The sequence below is a fragment of the Cavia porcellus genome, unplaced genomic scaffold (genome assembly GCF_034190915.1).
Source record: "Cavia porcellus strain 051 isolate PalLab524CR breed Dunkin Hartley unplaced genomic scaffold, mCavPor4.1 scaffold_10, whole genome shotgun sequence".
Taxonomy (NCBI): domain Eukaryota; kingdom Metazoa; phylum Chordata; class Mammalia; order Rodentia; family Caviidae; genus Cavia; species Cavia porcellus.
This window is the reverse complement of record NW_026947493.1, coordinates 72,833,454-72,857,062: the sequence shown is the minus strand read 5'-3', so window position 1 is coordinate 72,857,062 and position 23,609 is coordinate 72,833,454. Positions and strand designations below refer to the sequence as shown.

The window sequence follows — 23,609 nt, the reverse complement described above, 5'->3', positions numbered from 1 at the left end:
TTATAAGTATTTATTTGCTCAAAAGGGTTGTATTCCTAAATTTATCTAGTTAAGCCACTCTTGGGTGTTAACTGTAAATTTATTTCTCTTTGTAACTATTTGAAAATAAAATCTAGTTAAATTTGGCTTTCCCAACTGTCATTAAAGATTATAGCACTTTACTTCAATTCTTAAGTAAAATTTCACCACATGAAAGATTTCTGTTATGACTAAGAGTACTTACCAGTGTTTTGTTAAGAGTTTTCTGGAGCAGTAGTGAAGCAAAAAGTACAAAGTGAGCAGGTTTATTGAGCTGAGGACGTGGAAAGGAGCACACAACCCAAGGCTGCCCAGCTGCCTCCTTCCACCAGATACAGAGAGGCAGAGGGTTATGTGCTGACCCCTGATGGGAAGTGGCGCATGGGCGGATACTGATGACGTGTGAGGATTCTCTGTGCGGCAAACAGGAAGCGGAGCTGCAATTAGGGCTGAGGAAGAAGCCGGCAGTGGTTGGCGTCCCGCTCTGGCCTTCGCCAGGTTAGACCACTGCCATCGCTGTACAGGAATTTATACTAGGGCAAGAACCTTTCATATTTATTTTTCCGTGAGTTCTCAGACACTAATAATTCGATTCAAATGGCGTATATTACTGTTACAGAAATGATAGTAAATTGTATGGTCATATGGTCTTCAGTGAAGCACTAGCACTGTATAAGTATACTAGCACTGTAACTGAGGTGCTTACTTGTTCATATAGACTTCTCAAGGCCAAGGCCAAAGCTCATGATTTAGGCCGAATACTAAGTCTAAAGTTCAGTATATCCCTTTTTATGTATGAGAAAACTTATGTGTGGGAAGATGATTACAGCTTACATTAAAGTTGCATGAGTAGTAAGTGGTAAAAATGTAATTTGCATCAATTGCCTAATTCTTTGGGCATTATAAATGATGACTGACTTAAGAAAAATTGTTGGTCTTGGCACTGTTCCCTTCATTCACACTGTCCTTTGCATTCTCTTGGTTTCTCTGTTTTCTCCCTCTTTCCTTCAGTAAACAGAGATTTAGAAGAAAATGCCACTTCCTTTTCACTGAAATTACTGTTTCATACAGACTTTGTCATAGTTACTAATTGTGTCATAACTAATAGAAAATCGAGTGCAGTGTCTTTTGTGGGCTTATAGTGAATAAGCTGTCTTAAGGTTCAGGAAAATGAAGATTTGTTAAATTACCCTGTGTTTATTTAAATTGCTTCTGCATCAATACTGCTTAAATACATCTGTGATACAAAGTGGTAATTAGAGGATTTAACCATCAGAAATAAAATAAAATTTAAGATACAAAGTTTAAATTTTAAAGGTGAAAGGTACTTAAGGAAGCAGCAGTTCTAAAAATTAAGGAACTTCCTGCTTCTTAAAATTTTACAGATTATCTTGATATTTGGTAAAATCTCATCTAAAGTTATTACTTAAATTTTATTGCTGGTGTTAAGAGGAACGCTGAAAACTACCCAAAATTTCTAGGCTAAAGGAAATTTGTGTTGCATACAAAACCCTCTTGAATATAGAGAGGATTTGTTTGTTGCTGTCTTCAAAGAGAACTAGAAACCCCTAGAAATTTCCTAATTGAACATTTCACTGAGGTAATTCTGGCACACATGTAGTTAAGAAAAGTAATACAGAGATCCTGTATACCCTGTATACTATCACGATGTAATTATCACTTATACAAGGGTATTGGCATTAGATATATACAGTCTACTAATTTTAGGTAAATATCCCCAGTTTTACTTGTTCTTAGAAGTACTTAATTATATAACGTTGTAACACGTGTAGGTTTGCATAGCCCGCATCATAGCTAAGGTGCTGAGCAGCTCCATCATGACAGATATCCTTGATGGCATTTTTATAAGAACACCCACCTCTCTTCCAGTCTCTCCTTTCCCTAGCCCCTGGCAGCCAGTAATCTATTTTCTATTTCTAAAATTTTGTCATTTCAAAAATGTTAATATAAATAGAAGCATATAGTTTGTAACTTTTTGAGGTTTACTTTTTTCACTCAGCATAATTTTCCAGAGCTTCATGCAAGTTGTTAGCTGTGTCAGTAATTGATTTTTTTACTGAGTAGTCCATATGTATGCATTTGTGTGCATATGTATGCACCAAAGTTTGGTTAATAACCATTTATTCTTTGAATGACATCTGAGCCCTTTCTGTTTTTTGGCGACTGAATAAAATTGTTATGAACATTCCTGTACAAAAATGTTCATTTCTCTGGGATAAATACCAGGATTTCCCAGAACTTATTTCAAGTGAAAAAGTTTTACAGTAGGTATTAGAGTTAGTCACAAAACTGCTGGCTTTGGTCTTTCATCTAAAGCAGAAGCATTTAAACTAATACTATTTTGTTTGCTTGTGTTACTAGGGATTGAACCCATGGCCTTCACTTGGAGCAGCATCCTTGGCCCATTATTAAATCTTTTGTTCTGAGATAAGGTCTGGGCTAAGTTACTAAGTTACCCAGACTCCTTTTGAATTTTCCCATCTTCCTGCCTCAGCTTCCTAAGTACTACTGTAGGCATGTGCAACAGTGCCTAATCCGAAAACTAATAATTTTTGTTCTTTTTGGTAAGAAGGTGATATTGGCACCAAAAACCGTTTTTTTTATCAGCAGCTTAGAACAGTGTGAGAATTTATGCATAAATTAAATTTACAGAACTTGTAAATTAGCACAGTATGCCATTAACTGAGAAGTATAGCTGATTCATTCTCGTTTTAAATGATTAATTTTTTCTAATTTTTCTGATTTTAAAAGAAGTAATTACAGGAAATCAGAACTATATAAAATAGAAAATTTTAAATCCCAATGCCACTGTTAAGATTTTTTGTGTATTTATTTCTAGTCTTTTCTGTATATATGCAGTACTAATTTAATACGTTTTTTGTAAAATATAGTTTAGTGTCCTACCTAAAAATTAAATGTTGGAAGTTAAAAATTAATCAACTCTGTCAATATGCTGGAGTCTATTGAATCTTACATTTTAAGTTTCTGCCTTGTGTGGTATACAAATTTTTGATTAAATAAAATTGTTTCATTAAAATAAAATCAGCCAGGTGTGGTAGTGCACTCCTGTAATCCCAGTGCTCAGGAAGCTGGGGCAGGGAGATCGAAAATTCAAACCAGCTTTGGTAATTTAGCAGATTAACAACACTGTGTCTCAAAATAAACAAGGTGCTATGGATATCATTAAACTGAAGGCCTTGGGTAGAAAACCCAGTGCTACCGTCACTACCACTACTGCTACACACACACACACACACACACACACACACACACACACTTATATTTTGGTAAGATGGTGTCAGGGTTTATAACTGTTTGCTAATGCATAAGTAGAAAGTTTTCCAAGAGCAATATTTTAGTCAGATATTTTTACTTAATAGCTCTTGCGTTATGTCACGTTTTAAATCTTACTTTTTATTCTTTAAAGATACGCTGTGATAGCATTTGGATGTGCCAGTTGTCCAAAATTAACTTGTGGGCGAGAAGGCTGTGGGACAGAGTTTTGCTATCACTGTAAGCAGATTTGGCACCCCAACCAGACGTGTGATGCTGCTCGACAAGAGAGAGCCCAGAGCTTACGTCTGAGAACTATACGCTCTTCATCCATTAGTTACAGTCAAGAGTCTGGAGCAGCAGGTATTTATATCTGATTTTTATTTTTTCTAATAAAATATTTAACACATGCAAGGCACCTAATTACCTCAATTTTAAGTGTTCAGTTAGTGTTAACGCCTGTTTCCTCTTCTTTAAAAGTTATGTTTTTTAAATGCATTTCTGTCCCAGAAATACTCTTTCCCATAGGGAAAATACTTCTTCTAACACGAAAGAATTTTTATTGTCCAAAAGAAGAAGAAAATGTTATGATTATTTATGTAACAGATGCCAGAGATGACATGAATCTGTTGTTTATAAAGGTATATTAATGTGAAACTTAGCAGATATTTCTAGTAAAATATTACTTTTATTATAGCCCCTTACCTTTAGATTATTTCTCATTGTGTAAATATCGGAAAATTAAAATTTTGAATTATTTACTGAAGTCGTTTTTATTTAAATATTTTGGGAAATGACATTTTTTGTTTTAGATACCCATTTCTAGGATCAAGGATATAAAAAGATACCTTAGTGAAGAAGACATCAAGAACTAGAAGGTGTCTTTTGCCAAAAATTTAAAAGTTACTTAGGGCTCCTCACATGAACAAGATGTATATCCCAGATCTCAAGAATTGAAAATTTAGAACATACTAATGTTCTTTAAATATTCAAAAATTTAATATTTTCTATGGCAAGATTTCTGTTATTGGAATCCAGTCATTTTTAGAAAAATATGTCTGTATAATTATGACAGAAAAAAACTTAGAAATGCAGAAATTTGTAAAGAAATAATATGCATTCCTACCAGTGGTGTATTGACATTGGTATATATTTTTTACTATTAGCAAAAAGAAAAAAGGTCTTATTTCAACTTTATTGTATAAAAACATTTCCTGCTTTATGTGCATGAATTTTTGTTCTTGTTTGCTTTTCCTTTCCTTGCCTGAAGATTTTGGGTAGAACTCAAAAGTTACTAGTGTTAAGTTTGGGTTCAGAAGAGCGGACAGTAACCACTGAGTGGTTCTTTTGGAAGTGACATCCATCTTCCCTCAGCATGGTAGAGTGTTTATTGGTTATAAGACAGTGAGCACGTAGAGAAAGAAAGCACGGCTCTGGATCAAACTACCGGGGTACAGATTCCCATTCTCCACTTATTCTTTGTGAGACTTGCACCAGTTACTTGCCTCATCTTTAAAATGAAAATACTAACAATGCTTATGTTTGTAGAATAGAAACATTTTCTGGCTTATACCAAGTGCTCTAGTCACTGGAAATAGGAAAATGGAAACCACCGCCACTTGCTGGAGATTTGACTACATATAGACCACTATTAAATTTTTAAAAATACAGATACAGCTTTTATATTTTTCAAATAAAGGTTATGAATTCGTTATCCAAACAGACACTGGTCTTGCTACAGGAGGACTTCTGTATGTGTCAGCAGTGATACCCGGAATGCCTTACTGGCATATCCTTTAGAGTTTGCCAAATTAATTCCAGTTTCATTTATTTTGAGATATCCAGGGACGACCAAAAAATTCTTTAGAGCCAAGACTCTGCCAAAGTCACATGAAATTGAAACATGAATATTGGTTTAGGGTTTACCCAAAGTAAAATGTGACTATGTGGTAATGAGAATGATTTTATATATATATAGAAAGTAGCTTTGAAAGAATTCCAAAAGAAACGCTTAAAAAGATTTGAGGCACATAGTAAGTAGCACTGTTGAAATAAATATAGACTCCTGTATTGAATTTTTTTTTTGTATTGGGAATCAAACTCAAGACCTCACTCTTGCCAGGCAGACACTGCACCAATGAGCTAAATACCCAACCCCCTATGTTGATTGTTTTGTTTTGTTTTTTTTGTTTTGAGTACAAGGGATTGGAGTCATGACCTCGTGCTTGCCAGACGCTTATGCCACTGAACTAAATCTCTGGCTATGTTGATTGTTTTTAAAAAACTAAATCTCATTTAGTATTTGTTCATTTTTTATTTAAAATTCTCATCACATAATTATAAAATTTATTACAGTATATACATTCTTAAAGCTACTACAATACTTCAAAAATCAAAGCTTTCAGAACAAATGACTCTGATTAGGAAATTTATAAAAAATCTAAAATTTGAACTTGCCTTCTTATAGACCTGAGGAAAAAGAAAGTGAGCAATTACTAATTACTGTTATTCTGGATATCTTGGTAAACCATTACCATGTTAGATTGGAAAATTCATTGCACTTGTAACAGTAATTGATGGTATAATAATTGGTTAGTTTCTAATCAGTCACTGAAGATAAATGTGTGCTTAATCACAAGGTCCATTAAATAATTTATAGTGTTTATATTCATCTTTAAACTGTGATGGTATTGCATCCATCTGAAAGTTTTTCTTATAGTTATTACGAAGCTTATGCACTTATAGTTACATTTTCAATGAACTATCTTTAAAATTTCTGTTAGTTATTTTCCCTTCTTGTAAAGATGCATTTAATTCACTCCCACTCACCTCTGTCTCATACTACCATGCTAACTGAAAAGGGCTATTAACATTTAAGATAGTGTTTTATAAACTGTTCTTTTTAAAATGGCAATGGCTGTATTTTATAGGTAAACATAAATATTGTAATCAAAAAGAAGTCTTGCCAAACACTTTTTAAGAGTAATGGGAAACTTTTTTTAATAACATGAAACTGGCATAATTAATTATTGAGAAATAGAAGATAATTAATAAGTAATCCTTTACACTTTCATTTAGAATTATTGCAGTATAAAACTTTTGAGAGAAATATATAATGTGCACAGTAAATTCTAATTTACTTGCTTGAGGAAAGAGAACAAAGCAGCCTTTCAGACTGGGCATTGTGGCTAATGTCTGTAATCCCAGCATTTAGAAGGCTAAAATAGGATTTCTGTGAGTTTGAGACCAGCTTGAGCTATATAGTGAGTTTTGACCAGCCTACACTATGTAGACCTTGTGTGAAAAATACAAACCAAACCAAACAATCTCAGCAATCTGGAGAGTTAAGACAGGAGGACTGCCACAAGTTAGAAGCCAGCCTGGGCTACATAGTGAATTCAAGGCCAGCCTGAACTACGTTGGGAGACCCTGTTTCACAAAAACTAAAAAACAAGGCTGGAGTATCGCTCAGCGCACAGTGCCTTCCTGGCAAGCAGGAGGTTGTTGAGGTCCATCATTGGTACCCAAAAAACTCCCCAATAAAACAGCCTTTTATAGATAAGTACGTGGAGAATGAATCTTGGGTGCGTATAAACCGATATGTATCAAAAATGCATGGTTATGATGTTAAACATTCTAACCTTAGTTATTAAAAAGGCTGTTGTAGAATTAAGAATGGAGAGATTACCTCTGATACCTTCCAGTTTGCTCCAGAGATTGTAGACTCAGAGCCAAACTTGGAGTCTCTTCATTCCCACCTCTAGTTGAGATAGCTGTCAGGAAGCTTGTCAACAAGATATGTAAGCAAATAGAATTAGCATTTCTTTTATTTGATATACTAAATACTGTTTTATGTATAAAAACCAGTATTTTTCTTGAATGTTCTACTGTTTTAAATTTTGTAGTACAGGTTTTATGTTATTTTAAATCATAACTTACAGATATTTTTAACTTTTATATTTCAATAATTGTCATTTGTGTGCTATATAAAAATTACAATTTGCTTAAAATTGCTTGAGGTGTTAAAATACTAATTGTGATCATGATCACTGCTCAAATTCTCCCTAGAAGAGGCACTGAAGAAACCTAAATTCACTGGTAAAGTAGAGATAGTATTGGCCATAGATTTGTGGAAAGGAAAATAGAATATACCACAGTGCTTATGATGCAAGAAACTGGAATAATACTTAAAATTCACTGGTTAGCAAGTAAATATATTTTTAAAGCTATGTGCACTGTATTTATAATTAGACAGTGTAACTGGCTAGTAGTAATAGCGAAGTAATCACAGGTTGCTATTTAAGTAGCTGTCGAAGTTTAACATAGATGTATAATTTGAAATAGCTGTTACTAATTGTTTGATTCCCCACCACCACCATGGTAGAGACTGAGTACATGGCCTTCACCCTGAGGTATACCACCAGCAAACACCCCCCCACCCCACCCCACCCCACTTTTTTTTTTTTAGTTTTTATTTTGTTTAGTTTAGTTTAGTTTTTATTTTGAAACAGGGTCATTAGGTTGCTTGGGCTGGGCTCAAATTTGTGATCCTCTTGCCTCAGCCTCCCAGGTTGCTGGATTACAGGGATGTGCTACTATTCCCAGCTGTCATTGATTCCTAAAATTATGTGCCACTTGATTTTAAGTTAATACCATATTAACTGTACAAAGAACATATACTAATAAGATTTTCGATAAATGAATAAAAAGGACAAAGATAGTTGACAGCCAAATCAAATTCAGTGGTTAGGTTCAATGTTGACCTTATAGGGAAATTTGGTTTAGTTCTTACCCAATCAGCTTTCCAACCAGCATCATGGAAAGAATTAAATTCCTAAATTGAGCTACCACTGTAGCGGTTGTTACACCCTTTTCACTGAAGGAATAGCATACAGAATGTCTGCATTTAAGTGGAGTAATCAGAGAAGTTCTAGAGCCAAGGAACCAAGAGCTAAAAGAACATAGCTGTGGGTTCCGAACAAGACAAACTTTTGGGTTGGGCTGTTCTTGGTTCTCCTTTCTCTTTTCATTCTTTTGTTATCGTCTTGTCTTGCTTCTATGTTTTAAAAATGTTTACAACTTAAAATTTTAAAATTAAGTATATTCCTTTTCAGAAGGAAAGAAAAAATAGCAGACTGAAGCTGTGTAGGATTAATGTCTTTGCTACAATTGAAAATACAATAGAAATTATTTTTAGACCAGTTTTATGTACTTAACACATGTTTCTGTGTTCCCAATAGCTGATGACATAAAGCCATGTCCTCGATGTGCTGCCTATATAATAAAGATGAATGATGGAAGTTGCAATCACATGACGTGTGCTGTCTGTGGTTGTGAGTTTTGTTGGTTATGTATGAAAGAAATCTCTGATTTACATTATCTCAGGTAAGCTTATAAAGGGAGTTACTTATATGAAAATACGATTTTATATTATAAGATGGTTTGGAAAAAGTATCCTAAAGGCACTTCTAAACACAAGATAAAATACTTTAAAAAGTTGAATTTTGATGTACTTACATAAATTTAAGTGGTACCAGATTATTAGTCTTTCGGGGTTTTGTTTTATTGTTTTGAGATGAGGGTCTCACTTGTTACTCAGACTAGTCAGGAACTCAGGAATGGAAGTCATCTTGTCTCAGCCTCTCACTAGAGGTATCAGTCACCACACCCAATTTATGCTGCCATTTGGAATTAATAAAAATTAAAAATAGGAGATGGAGGTTTCCTTTTGTTTTTTTTTTAGCTGAAGTAGAATGCTAGTATTTAGTATCTTGTGTAATTATAGTAAATCATGAATATTTCCATTTAATTTTCTCATATTTGTATTTACTCATTTAGGCCACAAAGTGAGTTTATGATATAATCAGATACAATTTTATATCTAAAGCAGGGATAAAGTAAGTGAGTCTTACATTAATGTATTCGTAAAAGTTATCTTAAGGTTTTGAAGATTATTGAGTACTAAGGATAAATTTTGAATCCCAGATATCAGTATTCTGTTAATATAACTTACAGTGAATCTTCATTTTTTGGCTTTTAAATGAACTTAGAATTCAAAGGTAAGGAAACTATGAGAAGTTTCCTCTTCTAAGCATTGCTTCAGTGTATTGTACTAATTGGTTGTGATGTTTTGCAACAATTATTTTATGTTACAATTTTTCCTGTTAGTCCATCAGGGTGTACTTTTTGGGGGAAGAAACCCTGGAGCCGAAAGAAGAAAATCTTGTGGCAGCTGGGAACCCTTGTTGGTGCTCCTGTAGGAATCGCCTTAATAGCAGGCATTGCTATCCCTGCAATGATTATTGGCATTCCTGTGTATGTTGGCCGGAAGGTAAAAATGCAGACTTGTTAGCTTATTCTAAATCTTTAGGCATATCCCTTTAATTTTTTTTCCTTTCTTTGTTTTTAGACAAAGTTACTTTTTAGTTTTTTCATTATAAACAGATTACTGTTTTTCATAAGATAATATACCTCTAGTGTTTAATATACCTCTAACAGGCCACTGTGTATGCTTGGAAAGCAGTTTTGTTTTAAAACTATCTGGAAAAACTAGTACATTTGCATTAAAAAGCCTGGCATACTGACATTTTTCTCATGGGTATATCCTGGGAAAGTCAGGACTGTGAGATTTTTAAATAAAAATTGGTAGCTAACACATGCCCTCAAGCAAAAATAGCAAGTGCTTTCATTCTTTCTACATTGTTCAGCATTTTTCCTCCTTTGTATTACTGCTGTTAGTAAACACACTGCTTTGTAGAGTGAAACAATTTGAGGTCAAACACACTACTGATTGTTGAATTATACTTCATTACACAGGCAAATGATTCTTTTTGACATATTAATGAGATAATTTATGAAGTGCAATTCTCAGAACTTAAAAGAGCCTTCAGAAATTATCTAATCTGAACTTTGTACTGAAGTGGAACAAAGGATAGCAATTTTTAAAGAGAACTGAAGATGTTTTATGTACTCATTTATACCTTGTAGCAAACTAGGTATATTTAGTCTTTATGTGATAGAACAGTGAAGTTTAGAAAAGCATATGTAATCTGTCTTCAGTTATACAGCAAAATGAGCTGAAATTTAATCAGATGAGTATTCTTTTTGTAAGATCCCAGATAATTTTCAGTTTAGTTGTTTGGACACATTAATGGTAGAGACACCACCAACTCATGAGGCAGTCTATTCTGTTGTCAGATGACTAGTGTCAGAAAATTACTATGTTATTAGATTCTGTTTCTCTTAAATTTACTTCCTTTAATTCTGTTTGCGATTTCTGGGACCAAACTCAAGAAAAGGTAGATCCTTTTTCATGTAACATCCAATTTTTTTTAATATTTAACAGGTTTTATAATCAGAAACATACTAACATACAATATCTTTTAAAAATTAGTTTTAGGACTTGGGATGTAGCTCAGTGGTAGGGCATTTGAATAGCATCCAGGAGGTCCTGGGTTAGATCTCCAGCCCTGCAAAAACAAACCAAAACCATCAGTTTTGGGGCTAATGTTTAACATAGACACTCACAAGCCAGATGTGTATTTCAGAAGGTTTTATGTACATAAACTTGAACTTTAAAAGATCTCCAATGAGTATAGAAGCTAATAATTTTTCATGTTATTCAAAGCAAGATTTGTTTTTAAATAAAACTGTTCAGATACTTAGGAAAGAAAAACTGATACACTGCTCATGCCTACATATAATTTGTAGACAGAGATTATTTGTTGAATTGTTGCTGTCTCAGGTGCAGTTACAAGATGCTTTTTTTCAAATGTGCCTAAGGGCTGTAAGCTGATGAAACAGTGATTTACGGTATTTAGAGATCCAAACCAGTCATGGAAACCTAGTAAGTCAACGAAGTGCCCAAAAGCTGAGACTTTTTTTGTAATTAAAAATGGAAGATGTGGCAAAAATAGCAAACAGAAACAATTAAGTTGAACCAGAAATAATGAAGCAACATAATCACTGAGTTAACATTGATGCTTAAAGATGAGAAATGTTCTGAAATCCTCCCTTCTCTTGACGATCTGCCTCTGCAAGTCTGCTCTTTTGGCCTGAGGATGATTTGTATTACTCTGTATCAATTTCCTAGGAGTGGGAATGAGGAGGAATGGAAGTAAGCAAGAATTAGCTACAGTACTAAAAGAAGATAAAAAGGGCTTTGGGAAGATCTGCACTCTACGCAGAGTCTGTAAAGATGTGCAGGGTCCCATTCCCTGGGATCATACAGTTAGTGTTGGCAACAGGATTCTGACTAAGGCAGTAGAAATGTTCCTTGTCTCATACATGCTTTTTGTACTTCCCCACTTCTGCTTTTTACTGTTTAATCAACATTGTATTTTACAGCTTCTGAATAACCACATATTCATAGATTATTTTATTATTATTTGTCTTTTTTTTTTTTTTTTTTGTCTTTTTCATTTTTAACGGTACCAGGGATCGAACTCACGACTGCCTGCTTGCAAAGCAGGGGCTTATGCTGCTGAGCCAAATCCCCAGCCCCTTATTATTTGTCTTTAATAGTCTTTAATAGTATTTGTAGAACAAGTATTTTGTGTTAAGAGACTGCCTGTACACTTTTGAAGCCGTTTTGAATGTCTCTTGAAACAGATGAGGAAATATGCTTTATTAGTAAGCTTTAGCTCATACAATCCCTGAGAAAAAGATGCTGAGCTGTTTCCCATAGTTCATATAATCATACTAAATTCTGTTTATTAACACCAGTACCATAGAAGGATATGACCTGTCCTGGTGTGACCAATACTTACTCTCCTTTTGTTCTCTGTACCATTTACTTTGAACTGCAGATGAGAGCTCAGAATTTTGATTTACCTGTTAATATTCTGTAAATTTCTTCTGGTGTAAAAAGAGATTTGAGAAAAAATTCTGTTAGTAGCACTACTTTTTAAGGTCAATTTTTTAAGAAGATTATGGAAACTACCCCTATGGGCTGATTTTTGCCATTTAAGGAATCTTGTTTACGAAGAAACCTGTGACTTGCTGAATTTCTTAAAAGTATTTTATTAAACATCCAACCCATAATTATGATGCAAATAATATTCTTAATTTCTTTTTCATTATACTATTCTTAAATAAAATTATAAACCCTTCTTTTACTCAAGGACCTTTTCAAAGTTAACACAAAGTAACATCTATTGAATCATTGTCTTCCTGTGAAAAATGTATTTTAAGAAAGAAATTATTTGTGAGACTTTTCAGAACAGTAATGGGTTTATTTTGAATTAGAACATTCAATTATGAAATTATGTGAGAAATTGCTTTGAATTTCTAGCACATGTAGGTCTGTTTCATCTAAATGAAATATGTAATATATTTTCTCTTTAATACCCTACCCTCATTTGTATTTTTATTTCAAGATTCACAATCGATACGAAGGCAAGGATGTTTCAAAGCACAAACGGAATCTGGCCATAGCAGGTGGTGTAACGTTGTCTGTAATCGTGTCTCCAGTAGTAGCTGCAGTGACTGTCGGTAAGAAAACACTTCAGAATACGTATTACCCACATTTCAAGAAGTTTTGTCGGAAGGGTCCCTTAAAATACTGTATTGTTGAAAATAAGAGGGGGATAAATTTTAAATGTTGCTTAAGGGTAATTTCAGCTGAGCCTATAAAAAGTCTCTCATTCGGTAACTATTGGTTAAAAATACTAGAGACTTAAGAGTATGTGATAAATTTTTAGTGGCCAAGAGTCAGTCCATACAATTCAGAGGCCTAGCACTGAAAAAGAAAAACATTCCTCTGTGCTATCTGTTTCCCTCCCGGAATTTGTGTACTCTTAGCTTGGTAAACCCACTTTTGGCAGGTGTTCCAGCCGAATCAGAAGCCTATCACTTTATCTCCTTCTTTCAAAAAGGCTTTCTAAAAGTTCATGCTTTTGTGTATTATGACTCATTTAATTTCTCTTTAGGCATTGGTGTTCCTATTATGTTAGCTTATGTCTATGGCGTTGTTCCGATCTCTCTGTGCCGAAGTGGAGGTTGTGGAGTTTCAGCAGGCAATGGAAAAGGAGTGAGGATTGAATTCGATGATGAAAATGATATAAATGTTGGTGGCACCAACACAGCTGTAGGTAAGTGCTTTAAACAAAGGAAGAAATCATGCTCATTAATAGTTTTAAGTAGGGGCAGCCATAGATAACAGAATTTTCTTTGCTTTGTTTTGTGAGACCTAATAATGTTCATGCAGAACAGCAATGAGAAATTAACTGTTAAGGGAACTTATCTGGATGAAAGAGGGTGGAATAGGGGCTGGGGATTTAGCTCAGCGGCATAAGCGCCTGCCTTGCAAGCAGTCAGTTGTGAGTTCGATCCCTAGTACCGATAAAAATGAAAAAGACAAAAAAAAAAAAGAAAAGAAAAGAAAAGAAAGAGGTTGGAATAGTTTTGGTACCTAACTTCTAATGAGAATGTAATGTCTTAAAAATCTAAACAAAAGGATATGAAGAGAAAATCAGTTAAAAGAATAAATGCAGATGGCTAGTAAGTCAGAAATACCTTCAAACTAGTGTTAGTCAAAGAAACATAAATTAGAACAATAACCGTGGCAATAATTAAGAAAAAGATGTTTGTAGATTGCCAGCGTGGTATTAGTTAATAAGCTTTTTAAAAAGTGTATGTCTGTATAGCAACAATTTTTGTTACATGAATTTGTCTTAGGAAAATAACCAGGCAAATGTATAAAAAACAGTGCCACTTTATTACTTCTTATTCTCTCTTTACCTCAGTTCCAATCAGAATTTTGTTCCTACTGCTACAGAATTTCCCTCTACCATTACACTAAAACAGAGTCCCAGTGGCTTCCATGGCACCAAATACAGTGGTCAGTTCTTGTCCTCATATTAATATAATAGTGTACCTGATGGGGTAGGCCGTGTGCTGCTCCTCCTCCTTCACTTGTCTTCTGGGACATCACTTCTAATCATATCTTCTGCCTACTTCTTTTCAGTCTTACTTGATGTTTCATTTTCTTCTCCTAACCTCTGAGTGTTTGATTTTTCCCAGGGCTTATCTAGGACTTCAGTTACTTATCTACACTTCCTCCTTATGTGATCTCATCTATTAAAAAATACACCCTGATTGATGTATTTTGAAGTTTTTATCTCTTTAAAATAAGGTGAATTTTTTAAAAAATACATAGGCTACATATACATTTACATCTAGACTGGGCTCTCCCCTAAACTTCAAACTTGGATATCTAACTCTCCCTTTTATTCTGCCCTTGGATGTCAACAATTTCAGGGGGTTTTTTTTGTTTGTTTTTGTCTTTTTCCTTTTTTTTATTGGTACCGGGGATCGAACTCACGACTGCCTGCTTACAAGACAGGCGCTTATGCCGCTGAGCTAAATCCCCAGCCCCCAACAATTTCAGGTTTAATTTGCTATAACCAAGTTTTAAAACTTGTTCTCCTCTCGTCATTTTCTCCTCAGTAAGTAACGTTCTTCTGTCACGAGTCTCAAATGTTCACTTACAGTGACTTCCCTTTACCCCTTACATATCCTGTATTTCATCAGCAGTTATGCTGCACCCCTCAATATTAACCATAATCCAACCACTTCTTAACCTCTCCACTGCTATTGCATTATTCCAAGGTACTATTCTCTTTTCTCCACTACTGTTATAGTCTCTTAATTGATCTATCCGTTTCTTAGCTTTCACTTACTATTTCAAAATGTAGCTTTGGTTACTTCTCAAAAACAGAAGTTAGGTCATATGTTTCTTATGCTCACTCTTTCTCAATGATTTATAACTGAATTGGGAGGAAATCCAAAATCCTTTTTATGGCCCATAAGACCTCATATGACATACCCTAACTGTGTCTCCAAACTCCTCTTTTTACCCTCCTCCTTCATACCACCCCCCCTTGATTTTCAAGGATGCCAACTTTGTTTCTGCTCTTTTTTTTAAAAAGAGGGTAAAATTAAACACAACAAAACAGAACATAAGAAAGCAATGTAAAAAACATAAATTTTAAAGCAAGACATCAGAAATCTTCACTATCTATCAGACTGTTTCTTGTTTTCTTCCAAATAGTTGTCCATATCTTCACATACAGTGAATTCGTACGAAACAACATAGTATAAAACTGGTCCGAACAGGATGATGAAGTCATTTTAGGTCTTCAAGACCAGACAATAGGGAAGTGAACAATGGCTGTCATAGTGTCTCTCATTCTCTTCAAAATAGCTGTCCATACCTTTACTATATGTTGAAATTAAACAAAACAAAACAAACTAAAATCACTGTGAACAAAGAATAATTGTATTGCTGGATTTCACATCATGATGCTGCAAAATCAGCACTGGATATTATAATGTGTCTTTTTCTTCAGAGTAGTTGTTCATTTCATCATGCATTATATAATCAGTTCTCATAAACTGTTTATAAGTTCTGTACATGCATGAGTCTACATGTATATCTATCTTTTCTGTATTAGAGGGAAAAAACAAAACAAAGTAAGACAAAACAAAACAAATTCTTAGAAAAACATGAAACAAAAAAGTCATATAAAACCACAATACAAGGTGATCTACAATGGTTACTATGATGTCTCTTGTTATCTTCAATAGAGTTGTCTATGTCATTAGGCACAGTATAACTGAATATAGCAGTACATAACAAGTATTAATAAAAACAGAACATTGGAGACATTGTAAGACTTCAAAAGCAAAAAAAAAAAAAAAAAAAAAAGACTTCAAAAGTAATAATCAAACCAGCGTGGGTATCCTGGTGAATCTTGTCATTCTCAGTATAGTTGCCTATACTCTCAGACTTGATACTATCAGTCATCGAAGCCTCTCTACCACTGTTCCTGAAATCTTGGTATTTTTTTCTCTCTTCTAGAATGTCCTTCAGTATTTTTTGTAGGGTTGGATTAGTGGTCGTGAATCCCTCCAGTTCCTCTTTGTCATGGAAGCATCTTGTTTCTCCATAAATTTTGAGAGACAGTTTTTCAGGGTACATCAACCTGGGTTGGAGGTTATTTCCTTTCAGGGCTTGACATACTTTGCTCCAACTTCTTGATTTTATGGTTTGTGTCAAGAAGTCTGGCGTGATTTTGATGGGTTTTCCTTTATAGGTGATCTGTTTCTTTTCTCTGATGTTTTTAATATTCTGTTCTTGTAATGGATTTCTGGGATCTTGCTATTTGTCTGGGTGTAGCTCTGTTTGGGTTGTAGGTGGCTGGAGTTCTATATGCCTCATACATCTGAATATCATTTCCTTTTTCTATTCTTGGGAAGTTTATTTCTGTGAATAGCCTTTGTAATTACCCTGTTTCTTCATTCAACTTTTTTTATTCTTAAATTACAGATCCTCTTGTCGTCTTCTAGCCGTTGTATTATTCCTGCCTGTTTCTTTGTTATTTTTAAGAGATCTTTCCTTTCACAATCAGACATTGCAAACCTATTTTCAGGTTTTGTTAATCTAGGTTTAGTTTCTGTCAGGCAATTTTTCCAGCTTTTGATGGAGTTTTTCATTTCCTGGTAATCTCTTTGAATCTGTTTCATGTATTCTAGGTTTTTTTTATATTCTTCATGAAACATTTTTCTCCTTTTTTTTTTGTGTTCCTCCAGTCTTCTGTGTGTTGTTGAGAGATGGTTAACATTTCTTTTGTTAATCTTCTTATATCTTGCTTTACTTGAATTAGTATTTCGTCTATGATGTCATGAAGATATCGCTTTATATCCACTGATGCCATGTCTGATATTGCGTGTTTGCTGGTCTCAATCTCTTTTGTATTTGCTACTACTGGATCAATATTCTCAGGGTTGGGAATGGAAGCTTTTTCTTATTTTTTTCTCTTGCCATGTTTTTGGTTTCTTCCATACAGATGTATAGTAGAGGTCCCATCCCCTTTCCTTGTTGGTTATGGTTCTTCTGATGCATGCTGGCTAGGGATCTCTGCCCTCTCCAGTTTGCTGTTGGTCATTGAGGTGCAAGCAGGGGTGATGTATGCTGCCCCCTGCCGAACCAATCAACCTGCGGGGGCTTTCACCGTGTTAGTGTGTGCCACACATACAGAATTGGTTTGGGACGACTTACGGGGTCCTGGCCAGGGGCGTGACCCAGGCCAAGCAGATCCTACCAATCTGCTCTCAGTAGAGAGCAACAAATTGAAGTCACTGCCATTCCTTGTTCATGCCCATCCTGCCTGATTTCAACATGTCTTCCAGTTGGTCGCCTCTTTCCCATGGGAGGGTCTTATTCCAAGCACTCACGATGGGTTAGTGCAGGTCTCCACACTGGTTCTTTTCTCTGTTGGGCTTGCTGACCCCATACTTCAGTGCAACTGTGGCTCCAGCAAGCCACTGCGGTGCGATGGGCAGCTTCAGCAAGAGCACTGTGGCCGCTAATCTTAATTACTCCGATGGTAGCCCCAGGACCAGCTCTTCCCTTTAGTTACTTCCTGGGTCAGAAGGATCTGTCTCCCTCTGTCTGGTCCTCTCCAGGATGTTTTATTCTGGCATCTGAGTTGTTTCTCTCAGGGAGGCTCTGTATTTTGCTGCTCACTGATCCACCATCTTTAGCTCTGCCCTGCTCTAACTTTTTAAACTTACACCTCCCTCTTCCTGAATACTCTTCCTCCAGATAAGTTCTTGGCTCACTTCTTTGAGTCTCTATAAGTGTTACCTTATCAAAGAGGCATTTCTTGATTACATTGTATAAAATGGTACTTTAGCATGCACTTGTTATTGTTCTCCTTTATTTTTGTTTTTGTTTAATAACCTCTATCACCATATGGTTGGATCTCTAATAGGAACTCAAGTACTGATATGAGTAAATTTGTATGATTTGTTCCATACAAAACATGTGAAAAGTACTGTCGGCGTTATCCAATCATGTAGTAGCTAGTAGACAGTTGGGACTGAGCTCTTATCTAGAAGCCAGTAGTTGACCCATTCTTCCAGAGACTTAAGATCATCTTCAGATAATACCATTATTGAAAACTGTCATGTTGTTTTTGTACAAAATCAACTGCTTTTTTCAATAATGAGTTTACTATAGAATTCCTAAATCTTCTGGATTAAAAGAAATAGTGACTACAAATCCCTCTTCCAGCTGTACTTTCTGAGGTATTTTTCTTTACTCTTAGCCCGTAGTTATATGTCCTTGACTCCCTACATGTTTTTCTATTCTTGTGTGGTTTTTACATTATAAAAATAGCCTGTCTGAAAGCATGGAAGAATTCAAGAAGGTGAAATGAATAATCTTTCATGTTTAATTTGTTTACATTTAGACACAACATCAGTAGCAGAAGCAAGACACAACCCTAGCATAGGAGAGGGAAGTGTTGGTGGCCTGACTGGCAGTCTGAGTGCAAGTGGAAGCCACATGGATCGAATAGGAGCTATTCGAGACAACCTGAGTGAAACAGCTAGCACCATGGCCCTTGCTGGAGCGAGCATAACAGGGAGTCTGTCAGGAAGTGCCATGGTAAACTGTTTTAACAGGTAAGAGTACTCGGCCTTGCTTGATTTCTATCTCCTGTTAAGTATAGAATGTTAATTAAATGAGAATTTTGAACACAAACCTTGGTGATGATTCTATTAGCAATGTTAAAAATGAAATTTATTTCTAACAATAGATACAACACATACAAAAGATACAGTAGATTTTTACTATTTGAATTTTCTGTCACAGTATACCCATTATGTGACAACAACTTAAGTCAAATAGCGTTCTTCCAATTGTTCATTGTATGTGTCAGATTTTTATGTGCTAAATCAGTTGATGCTGGGCTGCTTCATTCAGTATTAGGTGATGCTTACTCAGGTCTTCCTTCTGGAATGTCAGCAGCTAAATATTAGATGGGACTTTGGAGGAAGCCTGGGGAAAAGGAATTGGGACATCAGGAGGTGCATGAACTGGGGCCAGATTCGTTGACCTGTGTCCTGAGGTAGGAAAGGTCACTTTTCACAGAATCTCAGCAACAACCATATAGATAAGTACAAGACATTAACGTGTCTTTATCGTCCTTTGTTCCTTCCTTGATTCACGTTCCTCACTCGTTAGCCTTGTTTTTTAATGGAGAGAAAAACATCCAAATTCAAAAATAAATTCGTTGCTAGTTTGCATTCGAACAGAAACTCCTAATTTTAGTGGCATATATTATCTCTTAAAAATAAATCCGATGTGAGCTGGGGATTTAAATCAGTTGTACAGCACCTGCCTAGCATATACGGCTCCCTGGGTTTAATCCCAAGCACTGCAGAAATGCATAAATAAAAAGTCAGAAGTTATTTGTAGAACCTTCTTTATTATAGAATTTTTTCATTTCACTGACCTGTCCTGTTTAATGGTTGATAATGTACTATGATTGTGTTTTTGCTCTGAAACTTAATAAAATGCCACATGCTGACTAAAAAATAATGGTGCATATTTAAGTTAAGGTCATTGTGTCCTTTTTGTGTTATTCTTTTACTGCCTCACTTGGCAGACAGCTAATTTTTCTCATTCTGTTTGATGACTGGTACTGTCCTATGTGCTGGAATAGAATTTGAATAATCAAATCAGAAGGAATGAACAAAAAATAGCTTTTTAAAATGGTTTCTTATTACCAAGGTTCTTAAGTGACTTACTTAAAATTGCATATTATTATGGTAGTGCTGAATTATATATAATTTTGGTTTTGACCTGATGCCTTTCCCTTTAAGGTTGGAAGTACAAGCAGATGTACAGAAAGAACGGTACAGTCTAAGTGGAGAGTCTGGCACAGTCAGCCTGGGAACGGTCAGTGATAATGCCAGCACCAAAGCAATGGCAGGATCCATTCTGAATTCCTATATCCCCCTGGACAAGTAAGGAAAATTGTGTTACAAAGTATTTTAATTTTAAAAGAATTATTCCTCTCTTTGGATGACATTTCCAGTGAATAATGATGATGAACTGCTAAATTCTTTAGGTGGAGTGTACAGAACAGGCAAATCCATAGAGATAGAAAGTAGACGTGGTTGCCCTGAGCTGGGAGGAGGGAAAAATGAGTGCAGGGTTTCTTTGGAGATAATGAACACGTTCTGAAGTTAGCTAATGATGATTGTACAGATCTTGAAGAAACTAGAAACCATGGAATTTTGCACTTTAGGAAAGTAAATGTGGTATTTATATCTTATCAGTAAGACTGTATCAAAAAAATGGGAGCTGGCAAAATACCTATTATAGCATAAGCAATAAATATATCTACTACTATTAAGAAGAATTGAATCATTAAAAGTCCTGAAGTATATACTTTTTATTTTAGTAGGATTTGTCCTACATTTACATGTCCTGACAAGTTTTACATATATTCTTGGATTTTTCATACAAATACTCCTTCCCAGCTGGGCATGCTGGTAGACACCTATAACCCCAGCTAGTAGTGAGGTTGAGGCAGGAGGATCGCAAAGTCTATGCAAGCTGAGCCAAGACCCTGTCTCCAAAAAGGAAAAAAAAAATTGGAGATGTAACCCAGTAGTAAAGCACTTGCCTAGTATGAAAGAGATCCAGTATTGCACAAACCTCTTCGCATTTACTATCATCTGAATAAAAATAAAAGCAGACTAGACATTGTTTGTAATTGTTACTCTTCTCTTCCAGAGAAGGCAACAGTTTGGAGGTGCAAGTTGATATCGAATCAAAGCCATCCAAGTTCAGGCACAACAGTGGAAGCAGTAGTGTGGACGATGGCAGTGCTACCCGGAGCCATGCGTGTTCATCCGGAGGCTTGCCTGAAGGTAAATCCAGCACCACCAAGTGGTCCAAAGAAGCAACAGCAGGAAAAAAATCAAAAAGTGGCAAATTGAGGAAAAAAGGTAACATGAAGATAAACGAGACCAGAGAGGACATGGATGCACAGTTGTTAGAACAACAAAGCACGAACTCAAGTGAATTTGAGGCGCCATCCCTCAGTGACAGTGTGCCATCTGTAGCAGATTCCCACTCTAGTCATTTTTCTGAATTTAGTTGTTCTGACCTAGAAAGCATGAAAACTTCCTGCAGTCATGGTTCCAGTGATTATCATACCCGCTTTGCTACTGTTAACATTCTTCCTGAGGTAGAAAATGACCGTCTGGAAAATTCTCCACATCAGTGTAGCATTTCTCTGCTTTCTAAAACTGTTTCATGCTCAGAAGTACCACAGCAGAGTCATATTGCTGAAGACCATGGTAACAGTGGAATAAAACCTAATGGTGATTTGTATTTTGGTGATGCACTAAAAGAAACAAATAACAACCACTCACATCAGACATTGGAATTAAAAGTTGCAATTCAGACTGAAATTTAGGCCCATAAATGCTGCAAAAATAATTACCACTGCACAAGCTTGTATGGAGCTGGTTGAATTATCTGTGACTAAGATTTCAAGTTACCAGCAAACGCCATTATCATAATCATAATGTAGATAAATTTTCTGTGTTCAGCAAAGCATTGTATTTCATACGAATCTTAATTACCAAACTATGAAATGAAGGCTTTAAAAGTGCATTATTATAAGAGAAATAAATCTTAAGAATAAAGCATGTTTTGTGTGCTTATCACAAAACATTGCTTGATGCACATACCTGTGTACTTAGAAATTTGGCTAATTTATAATCAATATAAAATATTAATGCAGTTCTACAGCATTCTTACGAAGAAAACTTGAGGCTAGGGAAAAGTGGTTAATGACATTTTATTGAAACCACTAAGGGATATGTTTAAAAGAATGTATCAGGTTACTCTCAGTATATGATACTATCTGTAACATTTCTATTTGTAACTGGACTAAAATTTCATTTTTTTTTTCTTCCTACACAATGCAAATACATAATGCTTCTTGCAGCCCTTTGTAATCATTGGATACTTAGACACATTGAGCAACATTGCGGCAGTTTTTGCACAACTTTGAAATAGAAATATCTGGTACTCTATCTTGAACATTGTTGATGCCATTTTAAAAGAAAAATGTAAAGGTAGGTAATTAAGTGTACTGATAACAACAAGTAAGATATATAAAACTGTAAAGTAATATCCAGGTGTGGTGGTGCATTCCTGTAATCCCAGCATTCGGGAGGCTGAGGCAGGAGGATCATTGCAAGTTCAAGACAAGCCTGGGCTACAAAGTAAGTTCAAGGCCAGTCTGAACTGCACAGCAAGACTGTCTCAAAAAAAAAAAAAAAGCAGAATAAAATACCATTTGGTTGTAAGTGTTAACCAAAACAAGTCACCTTTTATTAAGGGGAAATTTGTGCCCTACTGATTCTTGGTGCCTTTGGGATAGACCGAGTTTTAAGGGCAAGGGCCTACTGATAGGAAGATTTTGCTGTATTGCTATCTGTATTGTCCTGTCTAGTCCCCTTGATTATATAGAAAAATATAGGCCATAAGTAAAATGAATGTGATTAATAACAGTGCTGAAGAAGTATTAGCCTACCAAAGACATGCTCAGGCTTTAGTGAAAAACTTTACATAACCTCAGTTTTTAACACATTTGTATCTTTTCCAACCATGAAATCAAAGCATGGTGCAGAGACTGTACCAAGTATGAAAGGTTCGTGAATGGTTGGCTTTATATACTTTCGCTTTGTTTATGGAAGATGTTCAGCTGACATAAGCAGAAGTTGGCCAAAATACTGCCTGTACTGTTAACTTCCTGTATAAATCACTGTTAAAGCAGTTTAACCTCACTGATGGCAGTTAAAATGATCCATCCTGTGCGTTCTTTAAGTATTACCATTATGGTGCTACTGAGCGTTTCCTTTGGAAAAAAAGAAATACTGGCTGCAAATCTTCCATCACTTTCCTCACCAGGTCCATTAATATGCTTATAACACTAGTGCCAGCTCTTTTTATTTGATAATGCTTATTATGGTATTTGTATATTTGTTTGCATTCCAGTTTTGTTCAGTAATGAGTGTTAAACTACATACATGAAATAAATGTAAATACTAATGTATTGCTGCCTTTTGCGTGTGTGCACAAATGTTTTTATAAAAACAAGAATGTTTGTTTGCAGTGTGGTAATAATATTCATAAATATTACAAGCCACTAGCTGATTCTGCCCTCTGGTGTCAGCCCAAGTGGAAACACTTGCTAAACTTTTCAGAAATGTCAGGAACTATCCTTTCTTCATGTTTAATTTCTGCTTTCCTCCTAAAGAAAATGTTTTATATCAACATAATTCATTCTTAAAACTCATTTGGTTGAATTTACCTTGAGTAAAATAAGCCTGTCATTAAATTGTGAAAATAGATCAGTATTATATATAAGTTTCTGTCTTAGAAAAGTAAAAAGATCTTAAAAGACTAAGACAATCATCTA

The 23,609-nt window shown here is 35.2% G+C and overlaps 1 protein-coding gene across 3 annotated transcripts in view; it reads left to right on the top strand.

Annotated features, from left to right (window-relative positions):
- Rnf19a (ring finger protein 19A, RBR E3 ubiquitin protein ligase) overlaps window positions 1–23,243 on the top strand; it is a 51,092-nt gene extending 27,849 nt beyond the window's left edge. For all 3 annotated transcript variants that reach the window (XM_003479858.4, XM_063257620.1, XM_063257619.1), the window contains exons 3-10: window positions 3,467–3,675; window positions 8,553–8,697; window positions 9,481–9,643; window positions 12,690–12,804; window positions 13,242–13,403; window positions 18,570–18,783; window positions 19,987–20,130; window positions 20,906–23,243. In XM_003479858.4, the coding sequence (XP_003479906.3) occupies window positions 3,467–3,675; window positions 8,553–8,697; window positions 9,481–9,643; window positions 12,690–12,804; window positions 13,242–13,403; window positions 18,570–18,783; window positions 19,987–20,130; window positions 20,906–21,593 (1,840 nt within the window). In that variant the 3' untranslated portion in view covers window positions 21,594–23,243. The remainder of the gene's footprint in view (window positions 1–3,466; window positions 3,676–8,552; window positions 8,698–9,480; window positions 9,644–12,689; window positions 12,805–13,241; window positions 13,404–18,569; window positions 18,784–19,986; window positions 20,131–20,905) is intronic.
- Window positions 23,244–23,609: the final 366 nt, after the last annotated feature.